This window comes from Peromyscus californicus, unplaced genomic scaffold (assembly GCF_007827085.1).
Source record: "Peromyscus californicus insignis strain IS unplaced genomic scaffold, ASM782708v3 Scaffold_7__1_contigs__length_154581171, whole genome shotgun sequence".
In the NCBI taxonomy this organism is placed as follows: domain Eukaryota; kingdom Metazoa; phylum Chordata; class Mammalia; order Rodentia; family Cricetidae; genus Peromyscus; species Peromyscus californicus.
In genome coordinates this window covers 127,869,936-127,885,241 of record NW_026294595.1, presented here as the reverse complement: position 1 = coordinate 127,885,241, position 15,306 = coordinate 127,869,936, and the positions used below count along the sequence as shown (strand labels likewise).

General features: G+C 48.9%; 1 protein-coding gene across 2 annotated transcripts; it reads left to right on the top strand.

The window, feature by feature from the left end:
• The first annotated feature begins 971 nt into the window (after positions 1-971).
• On the top strand, positions 972-15,306 carry Sun5 (Sad1 and UNC84 domain containing 5). 2 transcript variants are annotated; one of them, XM_052726713.1, is made up of 13 exons: positions 972-1,045; positions 2,660-2,718; positions 2,873-2,947; positions 3,776-3,842; positions 4,533-4,594; positions 5,150-5,199; positions 6,298-6,332; positions 6,861-6,969; positions 10,720-10,798; positions 11,614-11,729; positions 13,224-13,391; positions 13,842-13,928; positions 15,163-15,306. In XM_052726713.1, the coding sequence occupies exons 1-13, from the start codon at positions 972-974 to the stop codon at positions 15,304-15,306; spliced, it is 1,125 nt and encodes a 374-aa protein (XP_052582673.1). The 2 variants fall into 2 exon arrangements, with proteins under 2 accessions (XP_052582673.1, XP_052582674.1); XM_052726714.1 differs by lacking the exon at positions 2,873-2,947.

Here is a 15,306-nt window from a genome sequence, read left to right as displayed (position 1 = left end):
ATTGACCCTGCCCTTATTCATTGCTGCATAGGGTAAACTAGTCAGGGCAATGTTGGAGAGCTCACCCTGGTGGTGAGGACAGGGGAGAGCTAGAGGGCTGATCAACCCTGCAACTACCCAGGCCCAGAACCAGGGTTATGAGTTGGCCCACCCCAATATCCACCCCATCTATGATCTGCTGGAGCACATGAAAGGGTATCTTCAGGATCTCCACAACACAGGGCAACAACAGAATACCCAAGAGGAGCCCTAGTGAGAGCCCAGTATTGGTGGCATAATAGAAACCAGATGCCTTATACCAGACCAATGACTCTTTTCAATGAACACTTGTAAGTAAAGATATAAGGACTAAAGGGTATACTGTACTGTGTGAGTCACTGGGCCACACTGCAGCTTCCACAACAAGATTTTTTTTTCTTAAAATTTATTTTATTTTAGGGGGGAGAATGTAAGGGCAGAGGGCAGATACGAAGGGACAGGCAGATGAATGGGATCGAGATGCATGAAGTGAAAGACACAAAGAATAAATGAAAAGAAAGTTTAAAAAAAGAAAAGAAAATTAATTCACATGCAGCCTGAGAAGGCAGTAAGCCCAGGAAGCATGGGGCAGCAAAGAGTCTTAGGAGCAAGGAGGGTGGCTTGATTATGGGCACCTCCATTCTTGCCTCTGCCCAGCCTCTGCCCTGGCATGGCCCTCCCTGGCTGACAACTTCAACCTTCACATCTTCAAAATGGAAGGTCAGTCACAATGGCATCCTCTGAGGGGAGGTTCTGGAGACAGGCTACAGACTTGGGATCCTCCATTCAAGAATTCTATGAGGTCACAGAGCTGACAGTTCCACTCGACCCAGTAAATTCCCTGTCACCTTCCAGGGGATACTCAGAGGTGGTGGTGGCAGTGGAGGCCACTTCCTCTTCCTTGACTCCCATAGATCTCCATCCTCATCCTCCATCCTTAAAAAAGGAAATCAATGCCCCGGGCAAGGAACACTGGGGACTCATGTGCCCTACCCGAAGATGTGAGCCACAGCGCCAGGCACAGGAGGTGAGACAGACCAGCAGCTCCTGCCTTTTCCCAGCCTGTTAGAGCTCCTTAGGGATAAGCAGGCCTTGTCGACTGTCCTTACAGAAGCAGACGCTGAGGACAAAGAGCTCAAAGTAGCTTTCCCAAGGTCTCCTGGCAAAGGCAGAGAGCACAAAGCACTCATCATCTCAACACGTATTTACTGAGTACCTGCTATGAGCTAGGAGTGCTGCATTGCGAGCTCACTGCCCTAATGCACCTTGGACTAGTGCTGGGGACAAGGAGACAAATATCTCCACCCTCTTTGTTAAGAGTCATCCAATTTGAAATGATGCCTACTTCCAAGAGGGCATACAAAGCAAACCATGAGGGAAGAAAGAAACTCTTAAAAACTTCAGCATTTTAGCTCATCTTTTTGTATAATTATCTCCTCCCTTGTTTTTAAGTGGGCACACAGTAATAGTGTGTTTATTGGGTGCAATGTGGTAATTTGGTACACATGGCAAATGTGTGGTGGTGAGGTCAGGGTAATGAGTAGGTCTTTGTGCTGGGAAACTTTAAAGTCCTGTCTTTTGGTTAATTTGAGATGCACTGGTCACCCCACCATGCTACACAGGCCTCAGGAATGTATGTATCTTATATTTGGGGAGGGCCAATAATATGTTCACACAACCAGCCACTGTGTGGGACTGTATTCTATCACTCTAACAAAGCACCAGCAATCGCTGAAAAGGTTTGCCTCGTGGTCTGGAAGCTTTAGTCCATAGTCAAGGGCCCTGTGGTTTGATGATGACACATGAAGAGAGTGTAGGAAGAGGGACATTCACTTCAGGAGCCAGGAAGCAGTAAGAGAAAAGGGAAGAGATTAGGAACCCACAATCCTTTTCCAGGATATGTACCCAAAGACCTAAGAACCTCCTACTAGGTCCCACCCCTTAAAGGCTCACAGCACCTCCAAAAACCACCACCCTGGAAACCAGTTCCTTAGCCTATCTGGAGACATTAAGTATCCAAAATACAACAGCTAGACACGTGTGATTTCTTAGTAAATACACACAAATATAGAGAGCATCAAATTTAAAAATGACTAAGGATTTCTATCTTACAAAACAAAGATGTTTCTATCTCCCTAACCAAGAGGAGCCAAGGTGAGGGTAGTGTCGGAGTGGGTGGACTTGAGAGTTCTCGGATGCCTCCCAAATTCTAGGCTCCCACTGTGCTGTTGCTCTTTCTTTTAGCATCTCGTGTGGCTGGTCACCAGGCTACCTCGGACCCAGTATGTGGAGAAGCATGACTGTCTAGGGAGGGAGGAGAGTGGGCATGGCCTCCTATGGGCCTCACTTCAGCAAAGAAAAGCTTTTATCAGTCCCACACCCCCAGAGCCACCCACCCCTCTTCCCCAACACTCCTTGAGCTAGCAGCCACAAAGGAAATGAGAAGACTGTGACGGGCTTTATCCAGTTAGGACCATCCCACGATGGCCACAGTACCCACACACCTTGTCTCAAAAGAGACCCAGGTTTGAGGTCAGCCAGACCTCATCTGTCCCTGATTCACAGCTTCTTAGTCTGAAACGTGGTGGCACCACGGACCTCGTAGGATGTAAAATGTGGTTGTGAACCTTGTCATCCTCAGGGGCGTCCAAAGAGGCCACACCACCAGCAGACCGACAGAGGCACCCACAGCAAATATGAGTGAGCAAGAGCGGAGTCTCGGGGCTTCACTGGCACCTGGCGTAAAGTTGGGGGTAGAGCAGCCAAGAGGCGTACACCAAGCCCTGGACCCCCAGGTCTCTGCAAGCCCATGCCTTAAGGCTGGTAGGGACCTTGTGCTCTATGTTCTCTGCAGATGATGCTCTGCTGTTGCCTCTCCGCATCAACACCCCAGGCCTCAGCCTAACCCAGTTCATACTGGGATATATGTGTATGTATATATATATGAAAGAACTAGTTGGAGCAGTAGGGGCTAGGGGAAGAGAAGCAGCTTCAGACCAGGCTTTTCTAGAATTCAGGCTACCCTGGGTGGCAGTGTATACAAGGAACTAGAGGATACCCCACCCATTCCAAGCAGGGTCTCTCTGAAAGCAGAAGTAAAAGGAAAGCTTGCTAGCATAGGAGAAACTGTCCCCAAGTCCTTCTCTACTTTGGCTCCACTAATCCACCCACCAATCCATCCAATATCCATCTACACACCTATGCATGTGTCCATTCTCTGTCTATTCACTCAACCATTGAGGCATTCATCACTTTTCCCTTATTTTCATTTGTTAATATGAACAGTCATCCCTCTGTCCATCCATCAGTCCTCTGACTCTCCATGGCCCCATTTTACTCTCTACCAATCTTCCAAGCCAAGAACCCACCATCTTTTCCATTCTCTCTTCCCGCATGCATACACCCACCTTCTCACCTATCCTGAACCCCCACTTACTAACTTAAATCATGCTGCACTCCAGAGATGAACCCTAGAAGGACACGGCCCTCACCAGGCCCCCAGTGTCCAGGGATGGCATTAGCACACACCATCTTCTGTGCTGCTGAGTGTACCAGGCTCTATTAACTGCCATCTTCAAGCAAGGCTTGCCCATAGGCCTTGAACTTACAGCTGCTTACATAAGCTGAGACAGGGGCTATCCTGGGCTCAACCATAAAATCAAGAGGGTCTCCCAGATCCAAGGACAGTCAGTGAGTGCTCACAATGGGGCCAAGATGAGGGGTACAACACCTTGCTGCCATCTTGTCTCCTCTCCAGCCTGGCTCACCTGCCTGGCCTGCTTCCTGAGGACTCAGGCCCAGCAAGTTCTACTTAACACCTTCAGGTAAACAGGAAAGAGGGGAGAGTGGCGTGGGGACAGTGACAGCACCTTCATTAGTTTGCCTCTCCCCCTGCTAGTCAGACCAGATGAGCCCTCCTCAATCTGGCTTCTGTCACGTCTCCCATCTCAGACCTTCTGTGGCTCCCCATTGCTCAACTCCCCAGTGTGTACCCTGCCTGACTCTTCTTCTCCTAAATGCCCTTATTCTGCTCTCTGTGGAACCACAGGGCCTGCAAGGCTGGGGTCCTCACTCCCTGAATACCCCACCCAGGTTCCCATGTCAATCCTTTCCCAGGGTTCTTCCTGTCTAGAATAACTTCACCCCACACCCACTTCCCTCCCTGTGCTTGCTTGGTCTATATAAACCCCCTCTTCCGAGATGCCCACCTCATTCACTCATTTAAACTTGACATTTTAAATATTACCTAATGGCTCCTCTGGGCCCAGCCTTGCCCCACCTTCCACCACCACCATGGGCTTCCAGCCAGGTGGGAAAACAGTGCCAGGCTAGGATCGCAGGGTGGAGTGACTCTGGAGGTCCTGGAAGGAGGGGCATTAGAGCTGGTCCCTGAAGAACAAGTTCAATAAGGAGGGGAACAGGAAGGGACAATGGACAAATGGAACAATGGAGTGAAGACAAGAGGAGCCGGCCAGACTGCAGCTGACCTTGACAGTGACCTTTCTGCTTCTCAGGTGCAAGTTGCTTTGCCAGAAACTCATGGAGAAGATGGGCCTTCTGGTCCTCTGTGCTTTGGGTGTGTCTCCAGAACTCTGCCTGGGGGCGGGGGGCGGGCATCCCCACGCTTGGGTCACTTCTGGGAGAGGGAGCCCAGAGATGACCCCGTCTTTCATGCTGGCAGTTACCCTGCCTGTCTCGTGAGTGCTGCCCTGCAGCTTAAGAGCAATGAACAGTTGCAGAAGTCGGGCAATGCTTTGACAACGTTTTAGAGTTAAGAACAACAGACACATTTTAAGAACTTTTAAGTAATAGATCCAAGCCAGCCTGGAGCTCATAAAATGCAGGAAAGACCTTGCTGCCCTCTCTGAGTCCACTGGGCATCAAGACTGAGAGATGAGGTGGAAGGAGGTGTGTCATTTAGCTTATATGGCACACATCTCACAGAGGACACCGTTTGAGCATGATGCAGCTATTACTCTATTCCCATCTTACAGAGAAGGACACTGAGTTCTGGAAAGATTAAGTAATTTCTCCTGAAGTTACACAACCCTAACTTTTATGCCTTAATTCCAGAATCCAAGCTTTCAGCCTTTTGAGTTAAGTGGGTCATTCTTGTTCTCGTGGCCCACAGGCTTCTGGATATTTTCCATGCACTTACCCTCAAAACTAGAAGTCTGGCAGGTGAGTGTGAGCCCCCTGCAGGCCCCATAGGTGACTGACCTATCTAAATCATCAATATCCCTCTGTAGTCCCTCCTACTCTGATGGTCCATTCTTGGCTCATCCCAGATCCAAATCGCTACCTTTGCCATTCCACCCACCTGGAACCCCTCTCCTGCATATGACTCTCACAGACCACACACAGTCATGCCTCCACCATCAAGTGACTTTCCTGTCGTTCAGCCCAGCAGTGGCCCATCTCCTTCTCTAGACTGCCCCCACTCCCCCTCAACCCCACTAAAATAAGGAGTAAGAAATCATTGCTCTTTCTACTCTCTCTGCTTCAGTGAGTTGAGACTTACCCCATCAGGTTTTGTTTTCTGAGGAAGAAGGAAGAGGAAACCAGTGGCCAGAGCTACTGATGGAGAAAGTCCCAGAGACCTATAAAGAGCAGGGGTCTGGGAGACCTTTCTGTTCTTCCTCTCTTCCTGTGTAAGCTGTTGTATTCTTTAAGGTCTAGCTGAAAGATCACAACCTCCAGACACACCAAAGCAAAGGAGGTCACATTTTTCTTTTTCCTCCATTTTCTGTAACCATAACCATCTCTCCAACTGTACTGGCAACCCCTTAAAGGAAGCAGGCAGGTTTGATTCATACAAGCAACAGCCATTTCAGTGCTAAGCACAGGGGACTGCCATTATCAGTGTTGGGTAGCTGGTTACCAGATGGGAGTGTGAATAGAAGAAGAATGGATAGAAGGATGAATGGATAGATGGATGGATAATTATGGAGGAAAAAAGCTTGGAATTTGGATAGATGGTAAGTGAGTGGATAGGTGGGAGATTAAATATAAAGGTGGATGACCGGGCAGTGGTGGCACACACCTTTAATTCCAGCACTCAGGAGACAGAGGCAGACAGATCTCTGTGAGTTCAAGTCCAGCCTGGTCTACAGCTAATTCCAAGACAGCCATTACAACCTGTCTCAAAAAAAATCATTAAATTTGAAGGTAGATGAATGGGTTGGTTAAAGGCCATGAGAGAGCAGAGAGACGAAGCTCTTATCAGGCCCAGATTAGGTCACCTGACAGAGATCCCTGCTTTCTTCAATACTCCACCAGGATGACAGCATAAATAGCCCACTGCAGAGCCTGAGGTAAGAGCAAATTACTTATTAGTCCTATTTTCTTCTAAAAAGAACAGCTATAGTTGGAATCTAGGGTATATCCTTAGCTAAAAATATGGACCCAACTCAGACCAACCTGGACTTAAATCCGAGCTCCTGTAAATTCTATGTGACTGAGCTTATGCAAGTCATCTCTTTTTTTTCTGGGCTTTTGACTCATTCATGAGATGAGGCATAGCTTTCATGTTGCTCCGGGTAAATAGGTATCAAAAAAAGATGTGAAACATCCTGAAGAGTTACTGGCTCATAATCGGTGCTCAGTAAATAGTAGCTGAAAAGAAATAATAAGTCACTACCTGGTGACAGCATTCTTAAACAGACAAAAAATACTCATGAATATTTTGGGAGGATTGAGCTGGACTCAATCCTGGACCGAGAGGGGTGTAGGCGGGATGGACCCAGGAGAGTGGAAGGTTTTAAAGGTTGTTCTTTGAAGGCTTACTTGCAATAGCAACATCATAAAGCAATCAGTTCTTGTTTTACCTCCTTGTTGATAAGGATGTACCAGGAGAAGGTACGGCATCACACTGGGGAAATCCAGGACCTACGAGGTAGCATGAACCAGCTCATTGCCAAACTCCAGGAGATGGAAGCCATGTCCGATGAGGTGAGATGCTGCCATTGGCCCTTCACCTCCCAATGTCTTTGTTGATGCCCTGTTTTTTATATACTAAGTTATTTTCTTCCTTTGTTTCATCCCTCATTTTGATAGAGCATATCTCCCCCACCACCACCCCTTACTAATAACTTCATGCAAAAGAGCAAAGGAAGAGAGTTATATGGTTCTTTTTATTTTTTAAAACCTGCATGTTTTAAAATATCCTTATCCTATCCTTACACCTAATTGATAGTTTTGCTAGGTATAGAAATTTAAAAAGGAAAGTTTCCCCTGAAAATTCTGAAGGAAGCTCATCATATTCTGGTTTTCCCATTGCTATTGAAAATTGCACAATTCTGAACTTTAACCCTTTGGGTCTAATCTGGTGTTTGATTTGACTTTATTTTTATCCCTAGAAACTATAATGTTCTTTTAGTGTCCAGTATAACCTGTCTGGGGGGTTGCTATTATTGAATATATGCATTGGTGTTTTTCAATAACTTCTTAAAAGTCTTAGCTTCTATCTCTTAAAATATTTCTTCTTAAAAAAATATTCCTTCTAATCCATAAACTCTTTCCTCTAGTATTCTGATTATATCTATGCTAGACCTATGGAGTAGGTTACAAGTGCTTCCTACCTGATTTATTTCTTGTTGTTCTTTATTCTTTTTCTCTATAACCTAAGTTTTGACAGTTTTGTCTCAGCTTTCTTCAGACTCACTTGCAGTACTGTATTCTGTATATAAAATCAACCATTCATTTCACATGTTGCATTATTTCATTTTAGAATTCACATTCAATATATTTTCATTTCACAAATTCAATTCTACCATCAATTCACCATTTGTCTGTGTTTTCTATCTTTTTCCTTTATTTAAGATATAAATCATGGTTGTTTTTAAATCTTTGTCAGCTAACTCCAATGTATAGGTGATCTATGGTATTCTGCTCCTATTCTTCTTTTTCTCACTTGATATCAGCTTTCGACCTTATCTATTAATGTCTAGTAATTTTTAGTGTTTTCTGGACATGATATAAAATAACTCTACTTGCCTTACATAATTGCAACTATCACTGAAAAAATTCCCTTTGCTTCATAGGAAAGATGAAGTAAACATGCCACTTCTTTCTTGGTGGGTATTAAGCTGGTTTAGACAGACAGACACAGACTGAAATTTTTATAAGACTTCTTAGAGGTTTTTGGCTGATTTGAATTCCTGCTCATTCATCTTCAAAAGTTTGTCAAATGTCTTAATGGAAAAGCCTCACCATATGTTTGAAGGCTCTTAAGTCTTCTGTTTTGTCTTCTAGTCCCACATGAACATAAAATCCCTAACCCCAGTGGCACCTTCCTTACTGGGGGCAAGTATTCCATCCTCCTGGCATCTCTGTCTTCCTAGGCTCTCCATTGCTGCTCAGGCTTCAATCTTATAGCTTCACACATCACCCTGGGAATTCTGATCCCTCCATACTTTACCTAGCCTCCGGGCCCTCCTTTAAAATCAGGGTGGAAACCTCTGTGATTATGTGACTCTTGTGTTCTGTGCCTTTACAAAATCAACATCGTACAGATGGTGCCAAGGTCTGCTGCAAGCTCAAGTAGAAGCCAGGCCTCTTTGGACAGGGCTGTTGTAGCCTCTGAATGCCTAAATAACTGGACACAGTGAGACCAGTCCTGGATAAACATTGCTCTACACAATCCTTTGTGAGCAGGGTACCCCAGAGGCACTTTCTTCTCCAGGATAAATCTTTAAAATGAATTTGGTCTTTCATACCCTTGTGCCTGCTGTGGTGGGGTCTGGCCAGATCTTGAGATACCCTTAAGACACCATTCCTATTGTCCTGATGAGAAGCACTCGGTTTCTTTTTAATGGAGCTAATCTTTCTAAGAACCAGGACCACCCACAACTTTAAATGTGTTCTTTTTCTAACCAAATCAAATATTTCTGCTCTGTTCTTTGCTCCCAACTCTTGCTGTGACCCTAGTTGAAAAGCAGCCAGCAACAGCTATGCCACTGATTAAATACTGTACTGTCCTAGAACTTCCCCCAAATAGATTGACAAGCCCGTCACATTTAAACTCAGCCTTCCATAAAGGGGAAGGAAGTTCCATAAAGTGGAACATGGAAAAAAGGTAGACACATTCTTTACCAGAACGCCCCCTGGTCTGAATCCTGGTGGAGTCCTCAGTCCCATTTGAAACCACATGAGCCTGACCTCAACTGCTCAGATGCCTGTCTTTGATATGATTAAGCTCTGCAAGCCTTAGAGCATTCTAGGGCTTCTCTAGACCATTTTGTTAAACTCTTCCAAATTGCTCCCACAAACCAATTTCAAAGGCTTAAGAACCACATGGTCATGTTTAGCCACAGCAACAACCTCATTCTTCTGGTACCAATTCCCTGTGTTTATTTTGCTGTCATTGTGACTAAATATGTAGTGTTGCAACTTAAAAGGAGTGATTATTATTTTTGGCTCAGGGTTTCAGAGGACTCGATCAATGCTTGCTTGGCCCAGTGTGCCTAGTCAGAACATCATGGAGTGTATGATGGAGGCTGTTTAATTTATCTCATGGCCAATAGGAAGCAGAGCAGAGTAACAGGAAGAGGCAAGAGCAAAACAGAGTCCCCAAGGACACATCTGTGACTTACTTATTCCAGTTAGACTCGTATAGTTTCTAGAACCTCCACAAACCGTGTCACCCGTTATGAACCATGTGTTCAACACACAAGCCTGTAGGGTACGCTTCATATTCAAACCATAATCACCATTAATCAAAGCACCCACAGATGGCCTTGTCACCTGGCTTCCTCCCAACATGTGACTTTGAGAGAGACCCCAGAGATACAAGCAACATTGTAAACCCTTAGGACTCAGTCACAAAACCTCTTTTCTGCCCTAGTACTGACTGACTGATGGGAAGGGGACCTTGGACACAGACACACACACACACACACACACACACACACACACACACACACACACACACACAGCTCTTTGAGAAGATATCAGTATCAGATTGAAAAAATAGAGCTTGGAGCAGGAGACCTTATTGCAGCCATTATTGGGAAACAGAACTGGCGTCCACTGGAGGTGTCTAAGAAGAACAGCTACCCATGGCTGAGCACTGACTGTGTACAGTGCTTTCCAGCCTTCCTCTGCCAGGCCAGGGGAGTGCTCAAGGGCCCAGAACCTGAACCTGCTAGCTCTGTTTCTCACAGCTGTGTGAGCACCATAGCTTTATGCCTGTGGGCTGCCATATTCTTACCTCGAAGATGGAGCGACAATTTCCCAAATCTCCAGGAAGGCCATAGGGGATGACAGAGAACATGATGGACTTCTCACAGCTCTCTAATCCCCAACAGCATTTCACAACCATGGTGGCAGAGAGGATTTTTGTCCCATCTAACAGATTTAGAAAATCTAGACTCAGAGGCACCATATTGCCCAAGTCCCATAGCAGTAAGGGCTGTCTTCTTTCGGGGGGGGGGGGGGGTGCCTTTGACTCCACTAAGTCTCTAGGACCTCCGTGTGACATCTTGTAACATGAACTTCAAAGCTCACACAGACCCAGAGGATAAGGGTGACTTTGTGTCTCAGGGCTTCCTCGAAGTATAGCAACTGGGTCATCCTACTCAGGGGCATCCACATCCTCTGAAGGTGGGAGAGGGGTCCTACAACCACCTGTCATCTGCCAAGGACACCGATGGGGCTCATAATCTGTAAGAACATACCAACCTGTGTTTTCTGCCTTCTCAGCAAAAAATGGCCCAGAAAATAATGAAGATGATACAAGGTGATTACATTGAAAAGCCAGACTTTGCCTTGAAGTCCATAGGTAAGTGACCTGCCTCCCCCATTGACCCACCACAGACCTACCTCAGAAACCCTTCATGAGGCGTACATGCTTCTGCTCCTGTGAAGTTCAGCTTCAGAGCTGACCTCTGCTCCCACCTGGCCTTCTCTGACAGGGGTGGGCAACAGGAACCCATGACCCTCGACTCTACCCATGCCCCTCCATCACCCCTCACCCCTTACATTCCCCAAATCCGGGGCTTGGTGCATGGAGGAGGCCCTGTGGTAGAAAGGCTGACTTTTGAAACAAACAAGTGGCCCCAATGTCACCTGAAGAGTGACTTCAGGAGGAATAGAGCAGGTGTATAGGGAGGAGGGGACCCCTTTCCTTGGGAGACATTTGGGTTGAGAGGATGAAGTGTAAATCGCCCATGGGATGAGGCTGCAAGAGAGAGCTCAGGGTGCTTGAGGGTGGGACTGGGACCCAACCAGGCAACAACACCAACTGACCCAGGCACCTCAGACCTCAGGGAAATGTGGGATCAGACCCAAGAGCCCCTCTCCAGAACCACCCCAGGCCTCCTTCCACTTTTCAAGCCACACACCCCCCTTGCACCCTGCACATACATGCAGCTGTTCCCAGCACACCAGCCTAGTATCTGGGAAACACCAATGCATTGGTTCCCTTGGCACACAGCCTGGGCAGGCCACTCTTATACTACTAACTACACTGTTCATCCCATTGCCTAGAGGGGCACACTGAGCTCCAGAGATGGCAGGGATTCCGCCCAAGCAGGAGCGCGCCCTCAGGTAGGAGTCCCCCTCCAGCAGAGGCTGAGACACCCCCCTCCATTACAGGGGCCAGCATCGACTTCGAGCACACGTCAGCCACATATAACCACGACAAGGCTCGCTCCTACTGGAACTGGATCCGGCTGTGGAACTACGCGCAGCCCCCGGACGTGATCCTCGAGGCAGGGGGCAGGGCAGGCGACAGAGGGAGGGCCAGGAGAGGGCTAGTAACGGGAGCTAGCAGCAAAGGTGGGGCAAAATTGAAGACAGCAGCAGGAAGGAGAGATGAGGCAAAGACCGGGGAGTGGCGGGGGGGGGGGGGGGGGGGGGGGGGGGGGCGGCAGTGGACAGGATGAACGCTGTGAGGGAGGGAACAAGAATGGAGAAAGACCAGGAGCCACACGGAGGCCTCTGGCAGGAAAAGGACACAGTGACCGCCCCCCACCCAATCCTGACACTTTGGGGTCTAAGAACCCTCAAGCCACCTTGGAGGGTGGGCCTGAGATGTACTTCCTTTGCAAAGGAGGACACCAGGCCAAGAAAGCAGATCACTCGGGCACGCGGTACGTGGCAGAGCCAGCGTTCAGACGCTCACCCCTCTGAAAATGCTTACAGATGGGGAAACTGAAGCCCAGAGAAGGGAACAGGCTTGTCCAAGCCCCAGAGCAACTACAAACCACTGAGACTTCATCAGCTTGGGGCAGTGCCACAGCCACAGGCCACCCATCTATGGACCCCACCTTCAAGGAACCCCCAGAGTCCATCTAGGACAGTGGCCTCTCGGGTGGGGAAGCCTCCTATTGGAGTGGACAGGGACAAGCAAGGTCCCTTGTGTAACAAGTTGGCAGCAAGGGCCTGGGACAGGGGAAAGGAATCACAGAACCTAGCAAGCACTGACCAGGGAGACAGGTGGTGCAGCCCAGGCAATAGAGGGGCCAAGTCTGGCTGCAAAATACTGGCTTCAGTCAGGTCTAGGGCAAAGTCTCTGCTACCTGGGCTTCTGCACTTCCAAGCCTGACCAGCCAACTCCAGCTTCCCATTCCACCAGCCCTACCTGACTTCCCTTGTTGGCATGCCTCTCCCAGCTAACTGCTACTCTCCCTTGTCCCAGCTCCTGCAGGAGTCCTTCCAAGATCCCCCCAACCCTTATCCTAGCACCACAGCTCCAGATGCAGGATAGTGCATACTGTGTCTTCAAGAAGCCCAGCACCTACTGGATGAGTAGCTTCCCCGTGTGCTGTGAGGCCATCCCTCTTTCCACCCCGGGCTTCTGTTTCTCGTTGGTGGGTCAGATCATGGTGGTTAACAGCAAGCCCGTTCCATGGCCAAATTACCAAGTTACACTTAGAGCTCTGCACGATCCTCAGCCACTCACTTCCCCACTCTGTACCTCAGTTTCCTCCTCTGTACATGGAGAGCACATTCAAGCCTAAGTCTCAGGGTGACATGTTGGGAGTGAGGGATGAATGAATGAAGGAATGAATGGATGGACAGATGAACAGGAACTGAGAACAAGGCTGAGAGGCTCCTCTCAGGCCCTGCTCTCCCTGAACGGCTAGAGCTGAGCTCTGTGAACAGAGAGAATGGTCACCTTCAGGAGGTTAAGGAAACGTGGGAAGCAGGAAAAAAGGGACCCTATCCACCCAACACAGCCCCCTCACACCTACCTCTTCCAGCCCAATGTGACACCTGGCAACTGCTGGGCCTTCGCCGGTGACCGTGGCCAGGTGACCATCCGTTTGGCCCAGAAAGTCTACCTGTCCAACATCACACTGCAGCACATTCCCAAGACCATCTCACTGTCGGGTAGCCTGGACACCGCACCAAAGGACTTTGTCATCTATGTGAGCACACAATGACAGGGAGCCAGGCTGGGCTGACGGGTCCACCTTGGAAGGTGATAGTCCAAACTTTAAGAGAACCCATCCACAGAGCTGAGGGAATGTGGCTTAGCTAGGTTGGGGATGGCCAGAGTGGGGCACATCTCAGCCTTCCAGGACCAACACAGGCAGCTGCCTAGTTCAACCAAGGCTTTTCTGAGGCAAGAGAGACCATTGGGCTTCATCACGCTGAGGCAGCCCATAGAGTTATCAGTAGAATGGGATCCAGAGAAGGATTTAGAAGCAACCTGACCCTTACTGATGGGGTTGGAAGACCTCAGCTTCCAACTCCCCATGCAGTGTTCCTTCCTGTCCCAGACACTGGCCACATTGATGAGGAGCCCCTCCCCCATCTCAGGAGTTGTGCAAGTCTTAGCCTGCTGCATTTCATACCTCCATTGTCTGGTTCCACAGGGCATGGAGAGCCCCCCCAGGGAGGAAGTGTTCCTGGGGGCATTCCAGTTTCAGCCAGAAAACACCATCCAGATGTTCCCACTCCAGGTACCTGGGGAGGCCACAAAGGCTCATCTGCTGAGGGTACCCCATGTGCAGCTCTCCCCAGTCCCCTACAGCCCTGAGAAGTGCATAGTCACTCTAACCTACTTGACAGATGATGAAACCAAAGAGACACGGAGCTGCTGCCTGAGGCCCAGAGTAGCACCCGGGGGAGCCCTCTGACCCCGGCTAGTCTTCCCCGTTTTCTGGTCCTTCCAGGAGCCCTCTTGCTGCATCTCCTTCCTGGATAGCAAATGTTGAACACCAAGTGCCCATCAGATAGGGCTCCTGGCTCCAAACTTAAGGCCTCTGTGCTAGGAGCCCCTAGTCAGAACCTGATCTGGCCGTAAGAGAGGAAACTGAGGCCTGGAGAGGAGGACATTGGGGACAGACAGAAGCAGGACTGGATGAGCAGGCAGCGTGACTGGCCAAGTTTGGAATCTGGCTAATGCTGGTCCAAATCTCAGTCTCGCCACAACAGCGTGACTGTCCAAGTTTGGAATCTGGCTAATGCTGGTCCAAATCTCCGTCTCGCCACAAGATCTGGGCTCCAGGGTTCAGGATCCCTTCTGTACTTCTCTGGGAGGCTAAAACAGGCACTGAGTTTGGGTTTGGGTTTTATAGCAGAATGAAGGTGTGAACCTAGGATCTCACACTTGCTAGGCAAGTGCTCTGCCACTCAACCATATCCCCAAACCTCTTTTTTGAGACAGAATCTCCCTATGGGGCTCAGGCTGGCCTCACTAGTAGCTGGAATTATAGGCCTGAACCACCAGTCCCGCTCTGCCTTTTCCATACTAGGCAGGGGGCTTAATAATCACCATCTCCACCCACTGTGGGCACAGGGAATGGAGGAGCAAAGTTTACAGAGAAGCCACGACATGCCAGGGGCTAATGAGCTAAGAGTTCCTTTTATGTCCAAGGTAATCCTGGGGAACATCTATTAGCACACCCGTCTTACAGAGGGCAAACTGAGGCCCAGAGAGGCACAATGGCTTGCTGAGGGCCCCACAGCATCACAGTGCCAAGGTTCCATGGCTGAGACATCTTCCCTACAGCACTGTGTCTGTGTTTCTGGCCCCAGCACCTTCCGTCCTAGCCCCCACGTGCTGAGCCCGTCCCCCTCTCTAGGACTCCATTCCCACACCTGTGAAATGGGAAAGTTCCCTTCTTCCAAGGCCCCTCTGCCAGGTGGAGCAGAGGCCTGTGGGGGAGCTGCCACTGTCTGGCTCTGTTCCAGAACCAGCCACCCAGGGGCTTTGCTGCAGTCAAAGTGAAGATCTCCAGCAACTGGGGGAATTCTCGTTTCACCTGCCTGTACCGTGTGCGTGTGCACGGCTCCGTTACCCCTCCCAGAGACTCCCACCTAGAACCCCTGTCTTAG

Coding starts and splice junctions, on each gene's coding strand:
- Sun5 (XM_052726713.1), top strand. CDS start 972: ATGCCCCGGGCAAGGAACACTGGGGACTCATGTGCCCTACCCGAAGAT. Junction 2,719..2,872: donor GGCACCCACAGCAAATATGA/GTGAGCAAGAGC, acceptor TGTTCTCTGCAG/ATGATGCTCTGCTGTTGCCT. Junction 6,970..10,719: donor TGGAAGCCATGTCCGATGAG/GTGAGATGCTGC, acceptor CTGCCTTCTCAG/CAAAAAATGGCCCAGAAAAT.